General features: G+C 51.1%; 1 protein-coding gene across 1 annotated transcript in view; it reads left to right on the top strand.

The window, feature by feature from the left end:
* The window catches only part of SLC6A5 (solute carrier family 6 member 5), a 50009-nt gene that overhangs the window by 18053 nt on the left and 6855 nt on the right, over positions 1-25101 (top strand). The window contains exons 7-12 of the mRNA XM_081797427.1: positions 7027-7161; positions 9082-9185; positions 11975-12099; positions 17440-17552; positions 18297-18428; positions 19375-19474. Of these exons, the coding sequence (XP_081653553.1) occupies positions 7027-7161; positions 9082-9185; positions 11975-12099; positions 17440-17552; positions 18297-18428; positions 19375-19474 (709 nt within the window). The remainder of the gene's footprint in view (positions 1-7026; positions 7162-9081; positions 9186-11974; positions 12100-17439; positions 17553-18296; positions 18429-19374; positions 19475-25101) is intronic.

Here is a 25101-nt window from a genome sequence, read left to right as displayed (position 1 = left end):
AAAAAACCCCATTGAATAGTTAGCTGGTCAGTTGATGATAACCAATATTATTTAATCATCCTAAGAGTTATTTGCATGGCTCGGGATGAAACCCAAGATGTCTTTCAGGCCAAGGAGTGAGCATGACGGTGGTGGACTCAGACCTGAGGTTGTGGTATTGATTTGGTCTAGGTGTCCCAGCCGGCATCTCATACCCCCCACCAGGTGCCCAAACCTGGCACCCTTCAGCACAGAGCTGAGTCTGTCCTCTCCCTGGGCACATGGCCGTGCTCATAGGTGCCTTTGGATAACAGCTCTTTCCGCTGCCTGCCCTGTAATCTGGAGCCTCAGGGACTTGAGTTGTGGGCTCCAGCAGGATTGTCAGCATTACAAGAGGCAGGGGTTACACCTCAAATCACATAAGGTTGGGGGAGAAGCAGACTGGGGGTGAGGAGCTGGGTTCTAGTCCAGGGCTTCCCCTGGGCTTTGCTGAGTAGGGACATCTCTACCTGGGCCATGAAGCCTGGCTGAGCTTCTGATTTGCTCTTAGCTTTTATTTGTTTTTCTGCTACAATGAAAAGCAAAACTTCCTTTATCCTCACTATTGCAGAAGTCTTTAGTTTCCCCATTTCTAAAATAAAGGCAATCAGGCTGGGTGATGTCTAAGATGCTGTAGCTCTAACGTTATTCTGTCTAAACACTTGCTGGGTGAGCTGATCTTAGTTTTCCTCTCTGACCTCAGTTTCCTCATCTGTAAAATGAGAGCTGGGATCAGATGACCTCCGAGGACCCCCTGCTGGCTCTGAATGAGTGGTTAAGACTAGATTGTTTTTGTTTTTGTTTTTGTTTTAAAATTTTATTTATTTATTTGACAGAGAGAGACACAGCGAGAGAGGGAACACAAGCAGGGGGAGCGGGAGAGGAAGAAGCAGGGAGCCCGATGCGGGGCTCGATCCCAGGACCCTGGGATCATGACCCGAGCCGAAGGCAGACGCTGAACGACTGAGCCACCCAGGCGCCCCAAGACTAGATTGTTTTTTGAAGGCAGCAAGAAGATGGGGGAAATGTTGAGATGACCCTTACAACAATGGCCTGTGCGTCCTGGGGTTCCTGGACTCCTTGCCTTCTGTGGCTTGGAACCCAGCCAAGTGCTTGCTTAGCAAGAGTGGCCAAATATTTGCGCAAACAAAATCTCACTGACAGGACTGTCGCTTACAACTCGAGATAGAGACAGGGCAACCTTGACCGTGATTGACATGCCAGATAGGTCTCTAGCAGACAGGTCTCTAGCAGGATAGGCAAGGGGGGGTGACTGCAGGAGAGGAGATGGTAGTTAAGGAGGGAGAACAGTGGTCCCATCGGTGACCTGGGGAAGGATGGCCTGCTGGCTCTAGAATTAAATCAAACTGCGTTCAAATCCTGCCTTTAACTCTTTCTCATTGTGTAACTCTGGACAGACTATTTGACCCACAGAGCCTCAGTTTCTGCATCTGTAGATTGGGGATAGTGGTACATACCACATAGGATCATTATAGGGATTAAATGAGATCCGCCACATACAATACCTGGCATATGGTCAGTTCTTCGCTAGCATTAGCTTTTTTCTGATGACGAATGACTGATGTATTGGGTGGGCGCTGCGCCACTCTGACATCTTGAAAGCAGCGACTCTGGTGGGGAGATGGGGAGAGAAAGGGAGCCTTGTTGAACACCAGGTGCCCGGCGCTGAGCTAACTGCGATGCATGCATCAGTTCACCTACCTGCACAACAGTCCACTAAGTAAGGACATTTGTTCCCATTTTGTAGATAGAGAAAGTGAGGTGCATCCAGGCAGAGTAAATTGCCTGAGGCCACACAGCTTTTAAGTGGCAGCGGTGGGATTTGAACCTAGGTCTGTTTCCCTTTAAAGCCTGGATTCTTTCCTCTACCTGACATCCTTTCCCCAGGAGGGGCCGTTAGGAAGAGATGGAAATGCAGAACTGTGGAGTCATTTTTTGCATGGGGGGGGGAGGGAGAGAAAAGTCCCCCCACTGGGAGCCAGCACCCTGGCGTCCCTACCCCCTCTCTACACCACCAGCTGTCATTGCCAAGTGGGCAAGTCACAGAAGGCATTGGGGCCTCATTTCCCACATCTACAGACTCAAGGTAGAATGAATGTTCTCTCAGACCCTTTTAGCTTTATTAGTCCGTGATTTTTTTAGGACAGTGTTACAGCTAGTTCTTTCCATTGATTTAGGATTTAATCCTTGGTGCTAGATTTTACAGGCTTTCTGGTATGGGAACTTTCGAGGAGCCCTGGGCAGGTAAGCTTTTCTGTTAGTTCTGCTAACTAATCATGCTGCTTCATTGAGAATGGTTGCCAACTAAGGATCAATGATCAATTTTTTTTTTTTTAATGAGGAATGCCACCAGAAATCATGAATCACAATTTGTTATCTTGCCCTGGGGTGTGCAGACAGTGGTCATGGAGCATTGTTTGGAAGCCAAGGTCAATGCACGGCTGAAGCTCCTCATTCCGACAGGCCCCTTTTGTGACTGAGAGCCCATGAAGACGGTCAGACTGTCATTTCGAGGCAACAGAGACGTCCACCTTCTCCTGCAGCAAGATGAGCTCAGTTCCTCTCGTGTGGGACCCTAGGAGACGAGAATGGCCTGTTGCTTCTTATGAGACCTCAGTTTCCCTTTGAGCAGCTAGAATTCCAGGGACAGGGGCGACCAGCAGGCCACCCGAATGTCAGATGCACCCATCTGAGCTCAGGGCCCGCGCTGCCTGGGGGTTATGGCAACAACACAGAGTTAACCTAACCAGCTAGCACAGGCTGGTGGGACCTTACCTTCCCAGCTGTTCGGAGCTCCCACTGTGAGGAGGATGCTGCCAGGTGTCAGGCCAGCAGGCTCAGATCAACTAGTCACTGTCACTCCTGCCAAATAGAACTCATTACTGTTCGCGCTTAATTCCTCTGATAATACATCCTGAAACAAGCGCATTCTAAAGCCCCCCAGCCCCCCAACACAAGCTGTGCATGAAGCCGCTATGTACACCTGACTCACATTTGACTATAAATCCCCAGGGTTTATAAACCAAACCGTGGGCCCTTTTAGTTCATCAGGATCACCATCTACAAAGTGAGTGCATCATCCCACACGCCAGGGCCTGGACCTGGGTGGGGCAGGCAAGTGCCTAGGGTGGCAAAATTTAAGGAGACATTCACTCTCAGGCTCCTGCAAGTGAGGGGTCAGCCCCTGAGAGTGAGTGCCTCCTTCAATATCGTACCCTTAGTGCTTCACTTGCCTCACCCTAGTCCCAGCTCTGCCCCACCCATTTCTGATCACATGGCCTGCAGAGTGGCCCTGCTGGAAAGAACAGAGGCTTTGGAATTAGAAAGCCTTAGGTTTGGATCTTGGCTCCAGCTGGGAGACCTTGAGTAAGATGTTTAACCCCTTGTGACATACGTAATTGGAGTCTCAGTTTCCTCTTCTGCAAAATGGGACAACTCACAGCTGACCCATAGATGGAGCTCCAGAAATGGTTGTGTGCTAGCAGGCTCCGGTAGGCAGATGAGAACAGGTGTCTCAGCCGGGTAGACTGGTGCCATTCTGGTGGTTTTCTTCTGCCGGCCCCTGCTGCCCGGGTCACCTCTTCTCCCTTACCTCCTCCCATCCTCACTTCCCACCAGCCCTCATGGTCAGGAGGTGAAAAGGATATTCCTCCATTGTCACCTGCCCTACTGTCTTGGTGGGGTGGGGAGGTCAGAATGGTCAGGATCTCCTCTCCCTCCTATCACAGCCGGGAGGCCAGCCCAGGGCTGTCCTGGGGCGGTGATCTTCTCCTGAGATGTCAAATGCCTTTGGGTTTCCCAAGGTCTGTGTGCGGAAGGGTTTCGCTTCAGGGGAAGGAGAGGCAGGTTTGGGGGGATGGGGAGGAGGGGGCTGCCCTCCCCCACAGCCCCAAGTAATCACATTCTCTAGGAAGGGCGGCAGGGGGCCACAGGGGCCCCCTGACCAGAGGCGGTAGCAGTGCAGAGAAAGGAGACCCGCCGGTCCCTGCTCTGTAGCCAGAAGGAAAGACTTGACCTTGATGGTAGGTGGGGTTTAGAGGAAGAAACGGCGGCTCCTGTTTCCTTAACCTGCAGCCTGGTGCAGTGGGAACTCTACGCTTTTCAGCTGCTGAGGCCAGACACGTTGGGCCGATCCCTGATGCCCCCTTGCCCCTCATTCCACATGGAATCATCAGGAAATTCTGTAGCTCTTCCAGCAGAAGCATATCCCCATTGGAGGTGTCACTGTCCCTTGCCGGGTGTACAGCCCAGCCTCCTGACTGTTGTCCCTGCACCCCCTTTTGCGCCCCTGCAGTATACCCCCAGCGAAGCAACCCCTGCCAGTTGAAATGTCAGATCCTGTTACCCCTCCGCCCAAATCACTTCAGTGGTGGCCCATGTCCCACAGAAAAGGCCCCACAAGGCTCCGCATGATCTGTCCCCACTCCCCACCCCCACCTCTCTGACTTCCTCTCCTTCCTGTGCTCCCTCCAGCCACACTGGCCTCCTCCTTGCTGTTACTACAAGTCAGGGACACTCCCTCCTTAGGGCCTTTACTCCAGCGGTTCCCTCTGTCTAGACTGTTCTCCCACATATCCAGTTGGGGCCCTCTTACTTCCTTCAAGTCTTGGCCAACTTCTCAAAGAGGCCTCCCCAGCACGCCCCCACCCCCCTTTACCCCGCTCTACTGTCTCTGTTTCCCAGTGCACTCATTACCCTCTAACATGCCACAGATAATAGGATTGGGACCACTACTGGCTAGCTGTCTCCCTAGCTGGAATGTCAGCTCTTCAGGGGCAAGCGTCTTTGTGGTGTTTACTGATATACCCAAATGCTTAACGAAATGACCCCTAGAGTTCTATCTTAGTCTCAATCCTGACCTTCCCTCAACCCACCTCTGCAAGTCCCAGAACCAGTCCTCGTCCCCTGAAAACCCAGTGCCTGCCAGTCACATCCATTCTGGAGCTCCCTGCCAGGCCCTGAGGTCTGTGGAGCCAGTGTGGGGTGACACCTGTGTCTCCCTCCCAGGGGACAGGTGTTCAGGTGCCCCAGGAGGGAAGACTGCAGGGGGGAGTGTGGGAACGGGTGGCTCTGAGCCCACAGTGCTTGCCCAGCTGGCTGTATACACCCACCTCAAGGATCAGAGAGGGTTTGGGGAGAGCCGAGCCTCACCTTTGCAAGGTCTTTTGATGACTTTGGGGGATTCAACTGGCTGGTGAGCAGAGGGCTGTCAGTGTTACCAAATTTAGGCGTGGCGAATCCCGGGCAAGCCTAACGTGGTGCTTCTGTGGCCAGGCCCCCAGACCTGTCCCATTCTGTGTGAACTGTCCCAGGCACTCCTCCAAGAGTTCCACGAGGAATATACTGTCATTATCGCCACTTTGCCGGTGTGGACACTGAGACTCAGAGAAGCGAAGTCATTTCCCAGGTGGCCCAGCTCATAAGTCATGGGCCTGGGATTCGAACTCAGGCTGGTAGGATGGGATCCTGATCCCAAGCTCTTCCTTTACCCAGATGTTTGATTGACAGATAAGTCCCATCCAGCCACAGTCCCCAAGTTCTGCTGATGTTACTCCCCAAATGTGTCTCGACTCTGGTCTCTCCCAGGAGGGAATCCAGGAGCATCCAGGATCCAGAATCCAGGAGCATACTTTGACCAGTATTCAAGGCCTCCCATGGTGTACCCAACGTGCTTCAGTAGCTCCCTATTTCCCACAGAAAAGGCCCATGCCCCTAGGGCCCCCCATCACTCTTAGCCTCCACCCTATGTCATCCTAATAGTGGGTCATCAGACCTTTGCCCTCATATGCCTGCCTTGCCCACTTTGCTCCTCCACCTTCCACCTCCCCCCACCTCCCTTAAGTTGTCCTTGGCCTCTAAATCCGGCTCAGGTGTCATCTCTGTGAATCTTTTCATAAACTCCCAGGTTGAGTAGTACAATGCCCCTCTGGACTTCATAGTGTCCTGGGTGCACTGGTGTGGCCCATTAAGCAGACATCGTCTCTGGGACCTCTAGGTCCTGAATCCCTTCATCTTTATGCATCTAACACCTGGCACAGCATCCAGCTCAGAGCAGGCCGTCAATAAATGCTTGTTGAGCTTACCTGCATTGAATGACCATCTATTATAAATCAGGCTATGTTAGTAGCTCATTAACCCACACAATTATTTTTTTAAGAAAGGTGTCATTGTGCCCAGTTTCCAGAGGCAGAAGCAGATTTGAAGAGCTTATTAGCTCGTCGAAGGTCTCACAGCTACCCAGTGCCAGATGTGTGATTTCATTTGAACTTAAATGTTTCTTTTATTATTATTATTTTCAAGATTTTATTTATTTTAGAGAGAGAGAGAGCATGCATGAGTGGGGGGAGGGGCAGAGGGAGAGGAAGAGAGAATCTCAAGCAGACTCCCCGCCGAGCATAGAGCCTGATGCGGAGCTTGATCCCACGACCCTGAGATCATGGCCTGAGCTAAAAATCACAAGTTAGACGCTTAACCACTGAGCCACCCAGGCAGCCCTAAACTTAAATGTTTCTAAGATCTTGCTCTTTGCACCTCACCAGGCTGCCTCGCTTAGGGTGTCTGTATACACAAGGATGGAGAGCTTAAGCTAAAAGGTTCATCTCTAATGGTGGATTTGGGGTCCTCAAGCAGAGGGTGGGGTCGGAGTTGGGGAGGAGGGAGGCATGTAGCCTTCTTCCCTGGGTAGTTCCTCGGGGAGCTGTCTCCTCCGCAGCTGGGGTGGGTGGGGTAAGGTCGCCCCCACCTTCCGCACTGCAGCCAACTCCCCCACAGCCTTGGATATCGCCCCACAGACTTTATTTCTGGTTCTCCCTGCCCTTGGGTCCCAGGGCCTGCCCTGTGCCCCCAGCCCTGGCAGAGTTGGGGGAAACCTGATGTCCTCACGGTCAGACGCTCGTGTCCAGGTGGCAGATCGCTCTGCCTCTGTCGATGTCCCTGCAGCAGGGGCACGTCACGTGGGTCAGTCACTCTTTCGGATGGTTCTTCCAGGTGGTGTACTTCACGGCCACGTTCCCGTATGTCGTGCTCGTGATCCTCCTCATCCGCGGAGTTACCCTGCCCGGAGCCGGCGCTGGGATCTGGTACTTCATCACACCGAAGTGGGAGAAACTCACGGATGCCACGGTGGGCTTATGCTTTCATTTACAACCCAGGGATGAGTCCCGCTCTGGGACAGCTCAACAAGAGGGGTCAGACTCCTTCCCGCAGCGTAGCTCGCTGTTGTTCCCTTATCCAAGGTCCTGATAATCTCAGGCCATTGTGCCCTCGGGAGATCTTTCATGAGAAGTGGGCAGCTGGGGGTGTTCTGACTCCTGGAGTAGTCATCCTCCGTCGTGGTCCTGCCCCCAGGGCTGCCGTGCAGGCTGAAATGAAGAAGGCCATCTCCGTATTCATAGCATTGGGCCCCTCACACCACTCATCTGGTACTAATTACAGGGTGTTGGGAATGGAGTTTTGCTGGTGGAAAATAAGAGCACAAACCACGGCAATTATCACTGAAAGGGCCCGATGCATTTGCAGCCGTGTGGCTCACCAACGCGGAGCCAGCGCACGCTTGTACCTCCTCTTCGCCTATCGGTGCAGGCATACCTTACTTTAAAATTCCCAGTCCCCAAACCTCCGATGAGGGGGTTCTTTAAGCAGTGAATTTTTTCACCTTAAAGAAAAATCACTTTTGGGGAGCCTGGGGGGCTCAGTTGGTTAAGTGACTGCCTTCGGCTCAGGTCATGATCTCAGGGTCCTGGGATCGAGTCCCGCGTCAGGCTCCCTGCTTGGCAGGAAGCCTGCTTCTCCCTTTCCCACTCTCCCACTCTCCCTCTCTCGCTGTCTCTCTCTGTCAAATAAATAATTAAAATCTTAAAAAAAAGAAAAACTCACTTTTACAGGGTACATTGAGAACACATAGCTTGGATTGGGTTTGACTGCACCTAACAGAAAACCCCCAGATGATGACAGCGGGAACAAGATAAAAGTTTATTTCCCTCGAATGCGCTCAAGTGGTCCCCAGGGTACATAGTGAAGCACTCCACATAGTGAAGGCTCCACAGTGTCCCAGCCTCCCAGCTTCCCGTCCTCAGTCACTCGCTTCCAGATGGTTGCCAGAACTCCTGCCATCACAGCAGCATTCCGGGTAGCACAAAGGGGTGAGGAAAGAGGTGGAACTAGAGGTACCCTCCCTCTCTTTAAAAAAGGAGAAACCCCAGAAATCCCACATTACACTTGTTTTTTCACATCATTGGTCAGAAACTAAATCATGTGATTATCCTCTCTTAGCTGCACTTCCCCTTGATGCTATGTGCTGGGTGAATGGCTGCCTTTAAAGAAAACCATGGCTTTGTTACTAAGGAGTATGGGAGAATGGGTGTTGGGGTAAGTGCAGACTTGCCAGCACACAGCACGCACTTGAACTTTCTCTTTGCATATTGTAAGCACAATTTTAAAACTGGACTAATTTATAAAAATGATGGGAGGTCTATTTTACAAATCATATAAATCTCTAGCGTAACTCCTGAGCAGCCTTCTGGAGTTTTACGAGGACAATGCAGAGAAATCACCGAGAGAACCAGGAGACATTGTCGGCCAAGTTCGAGAAGGATGTGGCTATAAGATCCACTGCGCTTTGGCCCAGGTGGTATTGCTAAGGGGGGAGCTGTAGGACTTCAGATTTTTAATAGCAGCTGACGTCTGTAAGAATGTCAATGTAAGCAGATCTTTATCTTGCATCCATGACTGTATTTTGCTGCTGCGGTGGTCTTTTGAGAGTGTGTGCAGCGAAAGGAAGGGCTCCTCCCTTCTGCTCAGCTTTATACATGGCAGGACACAGAAGCAGGAAATGTGTGTGCAGTTTGAGTTCCTGTCCTTTGCTTAGAATGGAGTTAGCATCTCCCAGGTAGTTTCCTGCCTTTTTGGCTTCCAGCACAAATGATGTATGTTGGTGCTAATGTCACATCTTTCTCCTGACTACCTTTCCCCTGGGGGGAGACCCCCCCCCCCCGGGCCAGCCTCCTTCAGTGACCTTGGATCTTCTCCCCTTTGGCCTCCCAGGTCTGGAAGGATGCTGCCACTCAGATTTTCTTCTCTTTGTCTGCCGCGTGGGGAGGCCTGATCACTCTCTCTTCCTACAACAAATTCCACAACAACTGCTACAGGTATGCGGAGGCACTTGATATCCCAGAGGCAGCTGGTGAGTGGGAATAAGAGCTGGGGACAGATCCATGGACACCTAAGGCCACATCCTCACACTTACCCTGAAGTAGAGCCAGAGGGCTGCGTCTGGCAGAGGGAAAGCCACCCGCTAGGGCCTAGCTGCTGGCTTCTGGTGGCCTGGACCCCAGCTTGCAGTGCTGTCTCTGACACATGGGCTCAGGGGCTCTTTATGGGCTGGAGCTGAGCCTCTCCAGGGGTTGCTATGCTGCTGGCTGTGTCCTGGGATAGTCATTTGTGAGCTGTGGATATGATCGGATGGCAGTCCCAGGTGAAGTATGGTCACTGTCACTTGACAAATATTTTTCCAGAGACCCCTATAAGAAAGACAGCAAGGTACAGGGGAAAGAAAACTGTTGATGGATATGTTAACTAATGGAAATGTTAGTAGATGTGGTGGGGTCCCTCTCACGATGTGTATGAGTATCGAATCATCAGGCTGTACGCTTTAAATACATTACAGTTCGCATTCGTTGTTATACTTCAGTAAAGCTGGGAAAACAATGCGAAATTTGAGCCCCCTTCCAGATCTGTTAATCAGAAGGTGGGGTGGGCCCGGGAATCTACATATCCAGACGGGATCCCCAGGAGATCCTAATACATGGTGACAGTGAGAACATTTGGATGGTGTGATATTAGACCAGGGGCTCTGCAACCCCAAAGACCTCCACCTGGGAGAACCTGACAGCTTCTGGAGGAGGTGACATCTGAAAGTTAAATACATCTAGGCAAGCAATAAGAAAATAAGGTCCATTCTCCTGGTGAGTGGATTTAAAATAGGAAGGGAGGGAGGGAGAGAAGGAAGGAAGGAAGGAGGGAAGGAAGGAAGGCAGGCAGGCAGGCAGGCCAGAGTCAGATGGACCTGGATTTGAATTATGACTTTACCATTTACTAAAACTCGAGACATGGGCAAGATACTTCACTTCTCTGAGCCTCTTTCCTCTCATCTTTAAATTGCCGATGATAACAGTTTGTGGAGAGGTAAGAACTGATGTATGCAAAGTTCACACAGCAGAATTTCACATGTCATAGGTACTCAATAAATGGCAGCTGCCATCATCATTATTATTATTATTATCATTTTCTAATAATGTATGAGCTATTTTGTGCACCAAGAGGAACAGAAGATAGTTAGGCTGTGATCTGAGCCGGCTGGGATGGCTCCAGAGAGGTGAGGTCTCCGCGGGGCCACATCCCAGCATGTGCAAGGGAGGTGGGAGTGTATGACACGTGGCGGGGACAGCCAGCAGGGGGCGTGAGTGGGAAAGTGCTGGGGATGGGGGGGTGGGAGCAGATCCGGGGACCAGAGCGGGAGTGCGCGCATGAGACTGGAAGGAATTGGGCCGAGCTCGGCTGAGACCAGGTTGGAGAGAGCGTGTGTCTGAGCTTGCGAGGGCTGCTGTAACAAATACCACGGAGCGTGGGACCTGAACAATGGACACTCAGTTTCTCACAGTTCTGGACACTGAAGTCCGAGATCGAGGTGTTGGCAGGGTTGATTTCTTCCCAGTCTTCTCTTTTTGGCTTGTATGGCCATCTCCTCCCTGCGTCTTCACATGGTTTCCCTCTGGGTGTGTATCTGTGTCCTCATCTCCTCTTCTTGTAAGAACACCAGTCGTGTCGGATGAGGTCCCACCCTGAGGACGGCCTTTTAACTTATTTCCCTGTGTAAAGACGCCATCTCCAAACACAGTCATATTCTGAGGAACTGGGGGTTAGAATGTCAACACAGGATTTGGGGGGCACACAATCCAGCCCCTAACAGCTGGAATGCCAGATAAGGTGTGTGAACTTCTTTGGTCACAGCTGCTCATTAATTTATGACCCAGGAACCGGTCTGAATGCAGTCCAATGGGGTCGCATTGCTCTGCACTTTGGTAGAAAGGAGACTCTGTGGTGTGGCAGGGAGTCTGGATTCAAATCCTGACCCATCATGAATGAGCCCATTTCCTCCTCCTGTGCCTCAGTTTCCTCATCCGTAAACTAAGGGGCCAGACAAGGTGGGTGGTTTACTGAGCACTCGCTCTGTGCCAGGCTCTGCTCACAACAACCTGGGAGAAAGGTGGGGTCAGTGCCACCACTTAAAATCACAGTGGAAAGAACTGACTTGCTCAAGGTCATACCAACAGGTGGGAGGATCAGGATTTGAATGGTCTCTGAGGCCCCATCTGGCTTGACCTCTCTTCCCAGTCTAGGGTGGCCGGACAGGCCGACTGGGAAACCACAGCCATATCACCAGTAGAGGGCGCCAGGGTGAAGGCAGAGGGCTGGTCTCCCCTGCCTCACCCCCGGGGCTTTTGGGGGCTCCAAATCCGGGCTGTCCTCAAACCTTGGCGGCCTTTCATGGTCCCACCGCGTTCTCTTCTCTCATATATGGTTCCCGTCCTGGAGTCCTTGAAAGGCTCCATCCCCTCCATTTCTGCTCAGATGGGCAGTCCTGCTCTGCCACTTTAATGAGAGGGGCCCTGGTTCTAGAGTGCACGGGGCTAGAGCTCTGACCCAGAGGCCCGGCAACAGGGAGGTCCCGAGAAATGTTTTTGAGCCCTTTGGTGCTTAGAAAATCGACCCAAGGGGGCCTTCGGTTAGGACAGTGAAAACGTGTTTAGAAATGGACATGTACACACACACACACATGTGCATACGAACACACAGGCACACATTTACATGTCTTTCCCCTTGCCCCTTCCGACTTGCAAAGCATACCTAATGGCAAACTCTCGTCTCCTCCGCCCAGGGACACGCTCATTGTAACCTGCACCAACAGTGCCACGAGCATCTTTGCCGGCTTCGTCATCTTCTCGGTTATTGGCTTCATGGCCAATGAACGCAAGGTCAACATTGAGAACGTGGCAGACCAAGGTACGGTCACCTCCTGAGCTCCTGACCTGTGCTATCTTGGGAAGCTGGACTTCTGGAATAGGAGGGAGGGTGGGACAACCCAGGGTCCCTTTGTGGGGAGACTCCGACAAGCTTGCGTAGGAAGCTCAGGTGGGGTTAGAGCTGGCCAGTGCCCAACCAGAGGGATTGCTCTAGAAGTCCCATTCCTGCTTCCCTCTCCTCTCCTTTGTCTTCCCTTTCTTAAGTCAGCTCCACCCCGAATAAGTAAGCTCTATACCTATTGCACCTGTGAGGGACAGATTCTTTAGGATCCTTTAGAGCTGGTGTGGGCACAGCCCGCTGCAGGATGCATTCCTTGCAGAGAGCTCTGGACCCACCCAGTTCTAATGCTGACCAGGAACACTGACTCCAGAGCAGCCTTTTCCTGACAAGCGTTTTCTGTTGGTTAGGTCAAAAGTGCTCTCAGGGCCTTCTGCTTAGTTAGCAAAGCAGACCTGCAATCTTTCTTCCCCGCAGTGGGTGGAAAGGTTGGATGATGGCGGTGGGAGGGAAGTACCATAAAGGTTCCTTTCCATCCAGGTGATCCCTGTGTTAATGGCTGACATTTGTATGGTACTTTCGAGTTTACAGAGAGCTTTCATTTTTTATCTCACTTCGTCTGTATTTCTAGCACAGCATTTTGTAGGCGGTGTTTAATATTTTTGTTTAACTCTTTCTTATTTCCACCCAGCCTTACTCCACGAAGGGTTTGGGTGTTTACTATGTTTCTGGGCTGAACGGATTTCACTGTGGCTGTCGCCTGTTATTATGATCATGCTCTAATCAGGTGTTTATGGGATGCCTCGGTGCCGGGACCGGGCCAGGGACGTGTGGGGACGTGACAGTCCACCGTGCGTCCCTGTGAGCAGCTTCTCTGGGCCTTTACCTTCGTTCGAGGAGCTCACTGCAGTTCTCAGAAAATGGCTCGGATGGCAGCCCAGGAGGGAGCCAAGTCCTAGGAATGTCACCTTCTTGGTGGGCTGCCGGCTTTCCGCTGGCTCCCCAGGGATAATTAATTATGGCTTCAGGATTTGAAGCTGCTGCTGGTGCGCAGCGGGCCTCAAAGAGTTAAGAACTGGCGTATGGCAGGGGGGTAATTACCTCTCCCTGGAAAGAGTGTTAAAGCCCCAGGGATGTTTGGTTTTGCAGTGCTGCATTAAATTGGCGTTTGGGAGTGAAGGCCCTTCCCTGGTTGAGAATGCTCAACTCCCTGGGGAGCAGGGGGGGAGGGGGGGGAGGGGAGGGGAGAGAAGGCCTTGTCTTCGGGGGTGTCTGTGCCACCCCAGCTGTCCTCATTTCCTCCCAGCAGAGTCGCTGGGGCAGGGAGGTCCTGCCCCACTTTCCAGCAGATCTGAGGTGTTTGTGATTTTTGTGACATTACGGCCGAGCTCACTGTGAGCCCGTGGCCGTGTTGCCGGGTTATGAGTCCTGAGATGTGGGGCCACTTGAGTTCACTCTGCTGAACTCCTTCCTGCCCCAGGAAGGGGAGTTGGGGGCACATGTCTCTAAAACCCAAATAGGATTTCGTGTTTCCTATACAAAGAAAGACTAAGACGATTGCTTGGGTGCCTTTCTGAAACGTCCCCTTTCTGGGTTCTGTTCACTTCCTCTAATTTAAATGGGGAGGAGAACACTTCCTACAGGTTCTGATCCCTTGTTAGGTTAGCGTGTGGCAGTTTTTCATCATCACCAGCACAGGGACGGGGGGGGGGGGGCTCGTTCTCCTAAGGGGAATGGGCGCTGGCTCATGAGGCCTCCTGTCAGGCCCCGTAGGGCAGCTATCCCTGTTCATCTGAGTTTACACACATTCTTAGACGTGCTTTGCAGGACGTCTGGTTTTCTCAGGGACGATGGAGGCTCTGCAGAATCTGGGACGGGGATTTGAGGCGGGCCTGCGGTCCATGCCAGCCCCGTTCCCTCCTGGCTGGGCAACACGGCCACGCGGACAGTCGGTACATGTTTGCTGACCCAACGTCACTAACTGTGTTTTGGTCTTTAGTCCAAAACAGGTTCTCTTTAATGACCTAACACTATTCTATCTTGTTTGCCACCCCCTTCTGAGGGAGGCATTTTTGTCAACGTCATTTCTACAAATCTCAGCTGGTTCTGGAGGGACGAGGGTAGGATTGGTGATGACACCAGGCTGTCCTGTACTTCTGCAATGAGCACAGGAAAGGGGGCATGTTCTTCTCAGTCATCTACTCCAGGAAAACACCTTCCTGGGAAGTCAAACTTTTTTTTTTTTTTTTAAGATTTTATTTATTTATTTGTCAGAGAGAGAGAGTGAGAGAGAGCATGGGCAGGGGGAACGGCAAGCAGAGGGAGAAGCAGGCTCTCTGCTGAGCAGGGAGCCCGATGCGGGACTCAATCCCAAGACTCTAGGATCATGACCTGAGCTGAAGGCAGACACTTAATCGACTGAGCCACCCAGATGCCCCTGGGAAGTCAACTTTTAGGGTCACTTGCCAGCCACCTTGCTTACTGCCTGTGGAGCTGAGACTCACCATCCGAATCCAACCAGAAGCTCTATGGGCAGCAAAAATGCTCATCCACCCTCAGAAAGCCTGGGTTAGACCACAGGAGATGAACACAAATGTGCACATTGGATTTAGAGTTCCCAGGTCTAGGTTCCTAGCAGTTCAGAGACACTGCTGATCAAAATGAACGCTCTCCAACAGGGACTGACCATCCATCCAATGTCTATCTATCACCTGGATGCCAGTTCTTCCTTCCAAAAGCATAGGGCTCGGGCCGTGTATTCTCTGAGAACTCTCCCATGTGTAATAGGCCTCACAGCAGAGAGGCTCCCCCAGTGTGCTGGGATTGTGATGTCCTGCGTTGACAAGAGACCTGGTTGTGTCTTGAGTGGTTGTCTAGGAGAAAGGACGACAGAAACCTCCTGTCCTAGTTGCTGGCATGCAGAACCTCTTTGATCCCCTCTCATGGGAAGAGTAGGAATGATATCTCTTTTCTGAGTTCTCACCAGGTCCAGGGATTGTTCGGAGCCCTTTATTTGTATCAATACATTTACTTCTCACAGAATTAAATGTATTGATGTTTATCCAGAGAGAACAAGTCCCATGGCTAGAAGAGGCAGAGCTGGTTTTGCAGTCCACATGGGAATGGAGCCTGCCTTCCAGCCACTGGGCTATACTTATACTGCTTCCCAGTGGGAGAGGAGAGGAACGGGACTCAGCCTCTATGGGACATAGGGGAAACCTCTGCTGGGAATCAGCCAATCCATTTTTCCAGTAAAAACAAAACAAAACAAAACAAAACTAAACTAAACTAACTGTACGAAGTAATATAAAAATGTCTTTTAAAAATCCGCTCCCCAGCGGTCTTAGATAAACTGAGTTTGCTGAAAACGATGCCTTGCCCTGGGTACTTTAGGGAGGCAGATGTAATTGAAATAGGCCGGATGTTTTGAAATCATTTCCTGCCCCCTGAAAAAGCAGTGAAGCCCAAAGGGCCAAATCCTGTTAAAGCAATCAGCGAGGTCCTCCAGTAGGGGCCATTTCAAGACCTTCTTGTCTGTCACCAGAGCATTGAGCTGGATCCCTCGGTGTTCTGCATTTGAGACCTGTTTTGAACTGTAGTTTAATACAGACTTTAATGGTTCACATAGGGAGCCTTCAGAGGCTGGCTGTACTGTCTGTTCAATAAATGCATAAAGCGGGGCTATCTTAGGCATTCAAGGCTTTATATTTTAAATACCCCAAGGCCCTCGGCAGCATTAAGAACTAACAACCTGATAAATTCCAGTTTAAAAAAGTGCTGTTATGGGGCGCCTGGGTGGCTCAGTCGTTAAGCGTCTGCCTTCGGCTCAGGTCATGATCCCGGGGTCCTGGGATAGAGCCCTGCATCGGTCTCCCTGCTCGGCGGGAAGCCCGCTTCTCCCTCTCCCACTCCCGCTGCTTGTGTTCCCTCTCTCGCTGTGTCTCTCTCTGTCAAATAAATAAATAAAATTAAAAAAAATAAAAATTAAAAAAAATAAAAAATAAAAAAAGTGCTGTTATGCTTGAGTTATAAAAACTCCAGGTGCTGCAATATCCGGTTTCCAGGCGTGTCCTGGTTGCGGATTAGCCCAGCATTTGCTTGTCACTGCCCATTATCATTTAGTTTTCTATTTACAAGGAAATGTGTAACTCCTGGGTCCTTAGCCATCGTGGGTCACAGTAGTCTTCCCAATGAGGCTGTGAGGCAGGTCGGAATGGCTGGCAGGCTTTGTGAGGGCAGAGAAAAGGCAGCTCAGACATCCCCTGCCAAGACTACATGCGGTATTTGTGGAAAACCCTGAATCAGAACCGCTGATGTCCAAGTTCATTGTCCACTCACAATAAAAGTGAATATTCTGTGAGTGCTCATGACGTGTCTCCGTGCTCTGCCTGTGCTCTCTCATTTGTTCCTCATAACCACCCTGTGGGGGACTATTGCTCTTCCCATTTTACAGATGGGCAAAATCGACGCTTATAGAAATGAAATAACTTGTCTAGGGTTGCATAACCAGTAAGTCATGGAATCTGAATTTGGACCTGGATCTGTCTGACCATTAGAGCCCAAACTCTCTTCACCTTTATGCTGTGCTTTGCAGCCCCCTCTCCCTAACTGATTATCCATGGATTGATGTAGCCCCATCTTTACCAAGCCTTTGTAGGGAAAGATAATAAAAGCGGCAGATGGATTCATGATATATGCAAAAGGCTTCTCCTGAAGGAGCGAAGAGGGAGGAAATGATGTCATTCCTGGCATGGTCTAACCTGTAAAGCTGGGTTTCTCAACCTCAGCACTCTTGACCTTTGGGTTGGGTAATTCTTTGTCGTGAGGACTATCCTGTGCATTGCATCCCTGGCCTCTGCCCACTAGATGTCAGTAATCCCCCCGCCCCCCAGGAGTGAGAGTCAAAAATGTCTCTGTGTCTTGCCCAATGTCCCCTGGGGGTGGGGGTGGGGGCTAAACTCACTGTTGGATGAGAATTACTGTTCTACAGGGTAATTCTTATATGCTCCCCCAACTCATCAACACAGAGATGGGTTTTTTTGTGCGTGGGACTGTGCGTGGGACACAGTCTGATTTAGGACTCAGTCTGCTTTGGCACTATTTTTAGCCTCCTTTCTGAGTTCCCCGAGGTGTGGACCTGTTGCCCCTGGTCCTTCCCTTCAAGGAACTTGAGGTTTAATTGGGAAAATGGAAGGAGATGAGGGAAAATAACAACCAGTGGAAGCAGCATATAATATGTCTGTGGAGAGGCCCCTGTGGGCTTCCAGGAAGAGGGGGCCTGGAGCTGGGCCTGTTCGCAATCATCTGTCTTGTTCCTTTCAGGGCCAGGCATTGCATTTGTGGTTTACCCAGAAGCCTTAACGAGGCTGCCCCTTTCTCCGTTCTGGGCCATCATCTTTTTCCTGATGCTCCTCACTCTTGGACTTGACACTATGGTGAGCCCTTTCCCTTCCCCCTTGGATGCCTGCCTGAGGCTCTTCCTGATGACCCCCTCTCCTGAGCCCTGCATCCAGCCTGTGGCAGGGGTGGGCTTGGTGGTCCCCGCATGTTTCCCCGGGCGATATAGGATGGTGAGGTCCCTGTCCAGGGCTCAGGATAGCTCTGTGTTTGTGGGTGACTCACGGATGGTGCAAAGGAACCATCCTCCCTCCCTCCCTCCTTTCTGCATGCCTGTGCCCTTCCTGCTTTGGTGTCATTTTGCCCATGCAAATTCTGTGGGGCTGGGTCAGGGAGAATAATATGAAGTCGATTTTAGGGAGATTGCTGTGGGGCTGAGCCTGCCACAAATCTTACTGACAGGCGCTCCGAGTTTAGTGGTTGGGTGCAAAGAGGGTTTTTCCTCAAGCAGAAGACCAAATTTGAGGTAAACTGGAGGAAAGGAATTTACATCTCATGAATACAAAGTAAAGCTTCAAATATCGTGATGGATGAGTGTGAGTGCCATCTCTGGGAGCTGGAAAGGCAGTTTCTCAAGTTCACATCATGTCGGATCCCCCTTGGGGGGATTGGACTTGGGGGCTGGACTCCAACAAAGCCCTTTAGACCCATCAGGGGAATGCTGTCCTAAGAACTGAACCTAATACACATACTGCTTTCCCTGGTGGGAAACACAAGGGACTCTGGGAAGCTTTTGGGTTGGGTGGTTTGTCTGAGCTGCTCCTTTCCTGGCCCCATTCCAGTTTGCCACCATTGAGACCATTGTGACCTCCATCTCAGATGAGTTCCCCAAGTACCTGCGCACGCACAAGCCGGTCTTCACTCTGGGCTGTTGTATTTGTTTCTTCATCATGGGCTTTCCGATGATCACTCAGGTAAGCAGCCTGCTGGCCATCGGCTTGGGGACAGGGCACGCGGGGGGCCTGGTGGCTGATCTGTCCTTTTACCCTTAGCTCTCAGACTCGTAACAGTAGCCAGTCAGTGCCATGTCTGTGCAGACAGCACCAGGTCATTAGGGATTCTGCCTGCAGATGGAAACATGTCACCTTGGCTGCTACTGTTACTTGTAGCATCTTCATAATTGAGATGTAGGTTTCTTGAGCCAACAAGGCAGGTGTGTCCTACTTTGGGAAAATAGAATACATGAAAATCCAAATTTACTGACCAGAGAAGTTCCCAGTTGGTTACTCGTATACGTGGGAGCGATGGGATTCCTTCTAGTCCTGAGTGTCTTGGTAAATTGAGTGTTAGCTCACTCAGCATATATATTGCTTTTGCTCTCTCTGTGACCCTGAGCAAGTCAACACCTTTGGGCCTTAGTTTCTTCATCTGTGAAATGATGAATTGGAATAAGAGGGTCTCTAAGCCTCATCTATTGTAGAGAGACGTAAACAGCGAGCTAAAGATGCAGGGGGATGTGTGAGGAATGCCCAACGACACCTAAAGGTCATATGAAGGTCAGTCCAATGCAGATTTATGGGTAGAAATGATATCTATTGCTTAAGGCAAAAATGAAGCCATCTGCCTGTTTTCACTTATACATCTTCGGATATTGACCTTTGCCTTTTACAAGTGAGATGTTAGATCACTTTTCTGTGCTTGTTCTATTGATTGGCTGAGTCTCTTGAGGGTCTGCTTTGCTCACATGGCAAGGCCTCTGGCCCACATTCTGGACCAGGTTTAAGTTACCCTTGTGGAGGGGAGGGGAGATCCTTTGACACCTTGCTTGCACCTGACTCTCCCCGGCATGGAGGGATTGGCTGTCCCCGGCGGGAAGAGCCTACATCCAGGCCCACTGATGTCATTCCTCTTTCCCACCAGGGCGGAATTTACATGTTTCAGCTTGTGGACACATATGCCGCATCCTATGCCCTCGTCATCATTGCCATTTTTGAGCTCGTGGGGATCTCCTATGTGTACGGTAAGGGGACCGCCACCGCGCTGGCTGCTGGGGAGAGCTGAGTGGCATAAGGCGAGTAGGTTTCCCAGATTTACTAAGATAATGAAAGGGTAATTAGGCAGCGATTTAGGAGACATAAGAGAAGAGAGCTGTACCTTTATTTCCAAGCTTGCCTCTGGACCATGATCTGAATTTATCTGAGAAGCAAAAGGTGGCTGACGGTGAGTCCCAGACTGTTTCAGAAACTCCCAGGACTGGGCCTTTGGGTATGGTCTGGCATGTGAACAGTTAGGATCTGGGGACGGGGCCAGATGAGGGAGGAGGAAGGCTGCTTCGCAGGTGTGAAATTATTTCCTGGTCTTGCTAGTGGCAGTCCCCGCCTGTGTAGCTTGAGCGAGGAGTATCTTCGAGGCTGGTCCCCAGATACTGTCAAGAGAAAAGATACCACCAGGCTCACAGATTCTTAGGAAACTTTATTAACCTCATGGAAGTCTGTGATGCAAGAGCACCATCCCAGCTTCTCCCGGGATAAACTTACAGTTTAGTCTGTCCTATTATCACCATAGCAAACTGCATCCCTTAGTCAGTGGGGCAGTTATCAAGAACAGTAGGAAGGTAAGTCAGCAGGTGCCATCTTTTCGTGTGGAGGTGCTTGTGCTTGGTGGGGTCTCACTGGGTGATCTCCTGGACCCCGTGTGCGCACTGCCGGTCCCACAAGCATGCCCTACTGAGTTCAAGGCACTAACGACTTCTTTGTGCCTGGAAGTCTCAGAACCATCCCCAGACTAAGGCCTTCCTAAGATAGTTAGGGTCTCCATAGCAAACCCCAGGAAACTGAAAAATGCCAGGTTAGACAATCTATTTGCATTGTAAAACCAAAAAGAGATCGCAGCACGCTCTAAGCTAAGAGGAAATGCAGGATATCCCTTGGAATATAGGGTACTCATAAAGGACAAATGCACAGAAGAGGGGCCCAGCCAGAGGGCTCTATGGAGCTCCCCCTTTTGAGCTGGGGGGCCCAGCAAAGCCCACTGGACTGCCAGGTCTCCTTGGTGGGAACATCTTGCTTTTAATGTAAAGTTTCTTTTGGAAACGTAGCCCCTCATGGGGTCACCTGATGGTCCGTTGGTAAAGTCAGGACGGCATTTCATTTGCAGCCCTGGCCCAAGTGCAGCTAGCTGTCCTGGCCCCCTGTGCTTGCTCTCTGTGTCCTCGCTGCTCATTGCCACCAGAAGGCAGACCTGCACACCTGCACAATTCTGTTCTTTAAAACAGGGCTACCCAGTGTGGGTTACAAGCATCATTAAAATAGAAACCTTTCAAATTTTTTGTTTTTAGAAGTGAAATTGCACCCCCCCCCCAGCCCCCTTATAAATCTGGTAGTAGATTTCTTGGTTCTGAAGGACAAAATAAATCCCGAGTGCTTTAGTCCCTGGGCTGAGCTAATTCTCCTGGGACCGTCCAGGAAGCTGCCTGGACTCCCAGAGAGCTGGTGTCTGGCCTGCCTCCAGAACCAGGCCGACTCTGTGCTGAGCTCAGGATGAGCGCAGGAGGTGGGTGTGAACCTCTGATTTGGACCTGGGTAGAATTTTTAGAAGTGAATCTTAGAAGACATATTTGAAATAGACTAATATAATTGCTGGAGAGGAAAGGAAAAGCCTGCACTTGCATATAATTTATACTCCAGAGGGTGGTGCATTCTTTCCTGAGAGGATGAGGCCTACACCAATGCAAGGTTAGTGTTAGGCCATTGAACACTGACTGGCTTGTGAAGAGTGAGATGTTACCGTCTACCTCTCCTTGAGGGTGCAGGGTCCCCCAGCAGCATTTGCTAGGGCTCAGTAAGCATTAGGAATGACAGACTTCAGTCCATTAATAACACACACAGGTGAATGTGTGTGAGTAAATGAACAGGTATTTATTAGGTGCCTACGGTATGCCCTGTGCACTCCTAGGAAAGTGGGGAGGTACCTTCGGGCACCTTGCCAGCCAGCTACTAGGAAGAGCAAAGCCACGGCATGCTTAACATTGAGAGGGATGTCAGGACTCCACTGAGCATCCCTGGTTAGCAGTGTTTAGCTGCCCAGAGATAAAGGTGGGCCAGAGCAGCCAGAAAACCTCAAGAAGGTAGCATCTCAAGGTACATCCTTTCTTGTAAAAGGATATACAAGAAAATAAAGACTGAGACTTAGGGAGTGTTGAGTTTATTGCTAACCAAGGTGAGGAAAATCTGAGCCAGCACACAGGGTTTTGACTCTGAGGGATGGGGCCTTCATGTTAACTATAAATGAATAATGTGTGAAGTACACACGGGACCAGAGACCTAATTTGTGGGACCTAGTGCAAAGTGAAAACGTGGAGCCCCTTGTGGAAAATGTACTAAGGATTTCAAGATGGCAGCAAAAGACCACTCCTCCGGGGGCGACACCCTTCTGGGCGCAGGGTTCGGTAGGAGTGCACAGTTCCCGCGCCTGGAGGGCGGCCGTGGCCACGCGGGAGGGAGAGCACCCCCCTGAAGCCCACATTCAGACCAAGGGCAAGGGTGTGGTTTATAGAGAAAGAAGCCGCGAAGCTGCATGGGTGAACGTGATTGGCTGGTTGAAGCAGGTTTTTGATTTCTCAGTTCAGGATTGGTTGGTTGTGAAGAGCTTGTTGTGGGCCAATTTCTGAGCCCCAGGTCTGTTTGTTGCATCTACAATAGTAGCCATGAGCTTACCATTTTTTTTTTTTCCTGCTGTTTTTCTGCTAATTTGGTGATGAGCAATTGCTCAGATCCCTTTTGGAGCCTATCTTACCCTCCAGGCTCAAGGTTGGGCAGCAGGCAAGTCGCCATGCACACGTCCCAGGCTCCATGAACAATTCTTTTATCGAGAGTTGGGCCTTGAAGGTAAGAGGGATTTGGGTCAGTGGAAAGGACAGAACAGGCAGAGGAAACCACATAAACAAAGGCCTCAGAGGAAGGTAGCCAGCGACTCAGTAAGGGCCTCAGGTGGGGACTTGGGTGAGTCAGGCCGCGGGAGGGCTGTGGCTGGACAGGAGTTGGAACCGGCTGGAAGGGCTGGAGAGGCCGGCTTGGGAATGAGCGGGAGGCAGGAGGATGCTTGGTGGCTCGCAGCTGGTGCCCCCGGGCTGTATCTACAGGGACAGCCCACAGGTCGGCAGAACGGGCAGAGCAGTCAGGGAACCTGGAGCCAGTTGGAGGCAGAGGCCAGCTGTCTGAAGCCCTCACGCGAGGCCCTGAGAGGGAGATGACTTTCCCGACACTGAACTGGCCATGGGACCCCAGTGTCCCCCCTCAGTCCCAGCACCGCCTCTCAGCAGCACACCCTGCCTCTTGCTGGAACTGAGTACCCATCGTCCACCCCTACCTCCAGCTCTGGGTCTGGCTCCTTGGCCCGTCTGGGGAAGCTTGAGCACCTTTACCTCCTTCTCCCTCCTCCTATAAGAGGCCATCTGTATGTCGTCCTCGGGTCTGACCCTGAGCCCCATCAAATCATTTTCCCGGTCAAGCTGCATGCTGTCATCTCTTGGGGATGGTCTACTGGAGCGGAATAAAACAGGATTGAAAATGATAACAGAAACTTCTAGAATCTTTGTTTGTTTAAACAACTGAGGCCTGCCCTCAGTGTCTTGTGTGCATTTTTTGGGGCCTCAGCTTTGACTTCTATTCCTTTGAGTCTTTTTCCTCAGTTATGCTCAGAGTAGTGTCCAGAGACCACTCGTTTGAAGGCCTTTGATAACACTAAAGAACAAGCACAAATCACACATCCAAAGATAGGTCAGCGGCTCAAGGCATGCAGTTCTTGCCTGTGAATACAAGGAAGCAACTTGGACCCTGTTTGTGTCACAGATTGATCTCTCCAGTCCCCCCCTGGTAAACCAGCAAAAGCTCAGAAAGAAAATATCTTTCCTAAGGTCACACAGGGAATGAGAGACAGAGCAGGGCTTCAGCTTTTCGATCCTAACTTCCTGCCCAGCGTTCTTTCCACTTCACCACATTTGTGGTTGACCCTGATCAGGGTTTCTTTAGGGTAGAACTGGAAGCTGAGCTGCCTCCTGAGAAATTTTAGAGTACGATGATTTTGGAGTGGATTTTAGAGCAGCTGCTTTTGGTGAACATCCCACACTGTTCCCGGTGATGCTCTACAGCTGACCTCAGGCTTGGCTGTCCCCCGTCATGGCTGTAGTCAGCCGCCTGGTGACTCACGGTCATGGGTGGCAGCTGACGGGCTGGGTCTGGGCTTGGCACAGAGCAGAAGAAAATGGCAGGAACTACGGGCCACAGAAGGTCTCAGGATCCATTATTTTGGTGACGGGGGCTAGAGCGGACTTTTGAGGGTAAACTTTAATATTGCTGTCTAACACTGTATATACAAGAAGGAACACATAACAGAGTGTACCGTTGAATGAATTTTTACCTCCAGATAACCAGCATCCAGATCAAGATACAGAATATTATCGGGGCCGTTCTTTTTTTTTAAAGGGACTGAGATGAACTCTTTGTTCCCTGAAGGAATACCAGTCTCTGCTTTCTACTCCGGCAAGAGATTGCTTTTTCATGTCCCATTATTCTTCCTGACTGCCATGCAGCAGAGAGCAGGTATTGAGGGAGCCAGGCTGGAGGAAAAGTCTGGGCTGAGGCGGGGACAGTGGCACGCTGGCCAAGGGAAGGCAGCTGGTACAGGTGGTGCCCAGGGAGGGGATGGCAAAGGGTAAGAGATGGCAAGTAAGGACAGGGAGGGGAGCCCCCAGACATGGAATCCCCCTGCTCCTCATGGGGCTAAGGGCAGAGGACCCAGAAACCCCAGGGGGCTGGGAGAGCTCAGGGACAGGAGGAGCAAGTGACCAACGTCTCAAGCAAGAAGGTCTCAGGATGTGCAGGGGATTATTCTCATAGGAAGAGGAATAGTGGAGTGGGTGCTTTCCTTGAGGAGTGTCTCTGCCCCCTTTGACCTGTAGCAGACCCACTTCTCACATAGATGAGCTGAGGATGAAGGAGTAGGGAGATTTAAGCCAAGGTGGCTGGGTCCCTGGTCAGAACTGCTGACTGTGACGGAGTTTGAACCCAAGGACCTTTCCTGTCCCGTCAGCATGGTAACCCCACCGTTGGGAGAAAGCCATGCTTCTGATGAGCTCAGGAAACAATGCGAGACGCGATCCCATTCCCAAACCTTCCTCAGTGGCTCCTTCTTCCAAGGAGTGGCTTAAAGATCTTGGTAAACCGAGAGTGTGTGGGGATGGTGGTTATGCATGGCCATGAGAGTGACTGTCTCCTCTGCTTGATACTTTAGTTGATCAGTGACCAAGACAGCAATGCTTTGAGTCCCAGCAAAGTGGGCAATGGCCACTTGGAGTTTACCTCGGTTTTTGCCCATTGTTATCACCTCACACAGAGTGAAGACACATCGGCTCACGGAAGAGTGTCCTTGGGAGGGTGGGGACCGAAACCGACGTGCAGTGACTCTCAGTCCGAATCCCCAGGCTTTCATAATACGCTGTGCTTATTGACCGCAAACGTAATTGGTGTTGCCAGAGTGGTTGCTAAGCGCGCAAGGCTGTCTCTGAAAACACCGATGAATATGCCGGGCTGTGGCGGTGCTGAGATGCCTGGGCCAGGCTGCAGCCGAGCTTTTTAGATGTCACCACGG

Source organism: Leptonychotes weddellii, chromosome 11 (genome assembly GCF_054177405.1).
Source record: "Leptonychotes weddellii isolate Sample4059 chromosome 11, ASM5417740v2, whole genome shotgun sequence".
NCBI classification, from domain to species: domain Eukaryota; kingdom Metazoa; phylum Chordata; class Mammalia; order Carnivora; family Phocidae; genus Leptonychotes; species Leptonychotes weddellii.
This window is presented reverse-complemented; position numbering and strand designations above follow the sequence as displayed.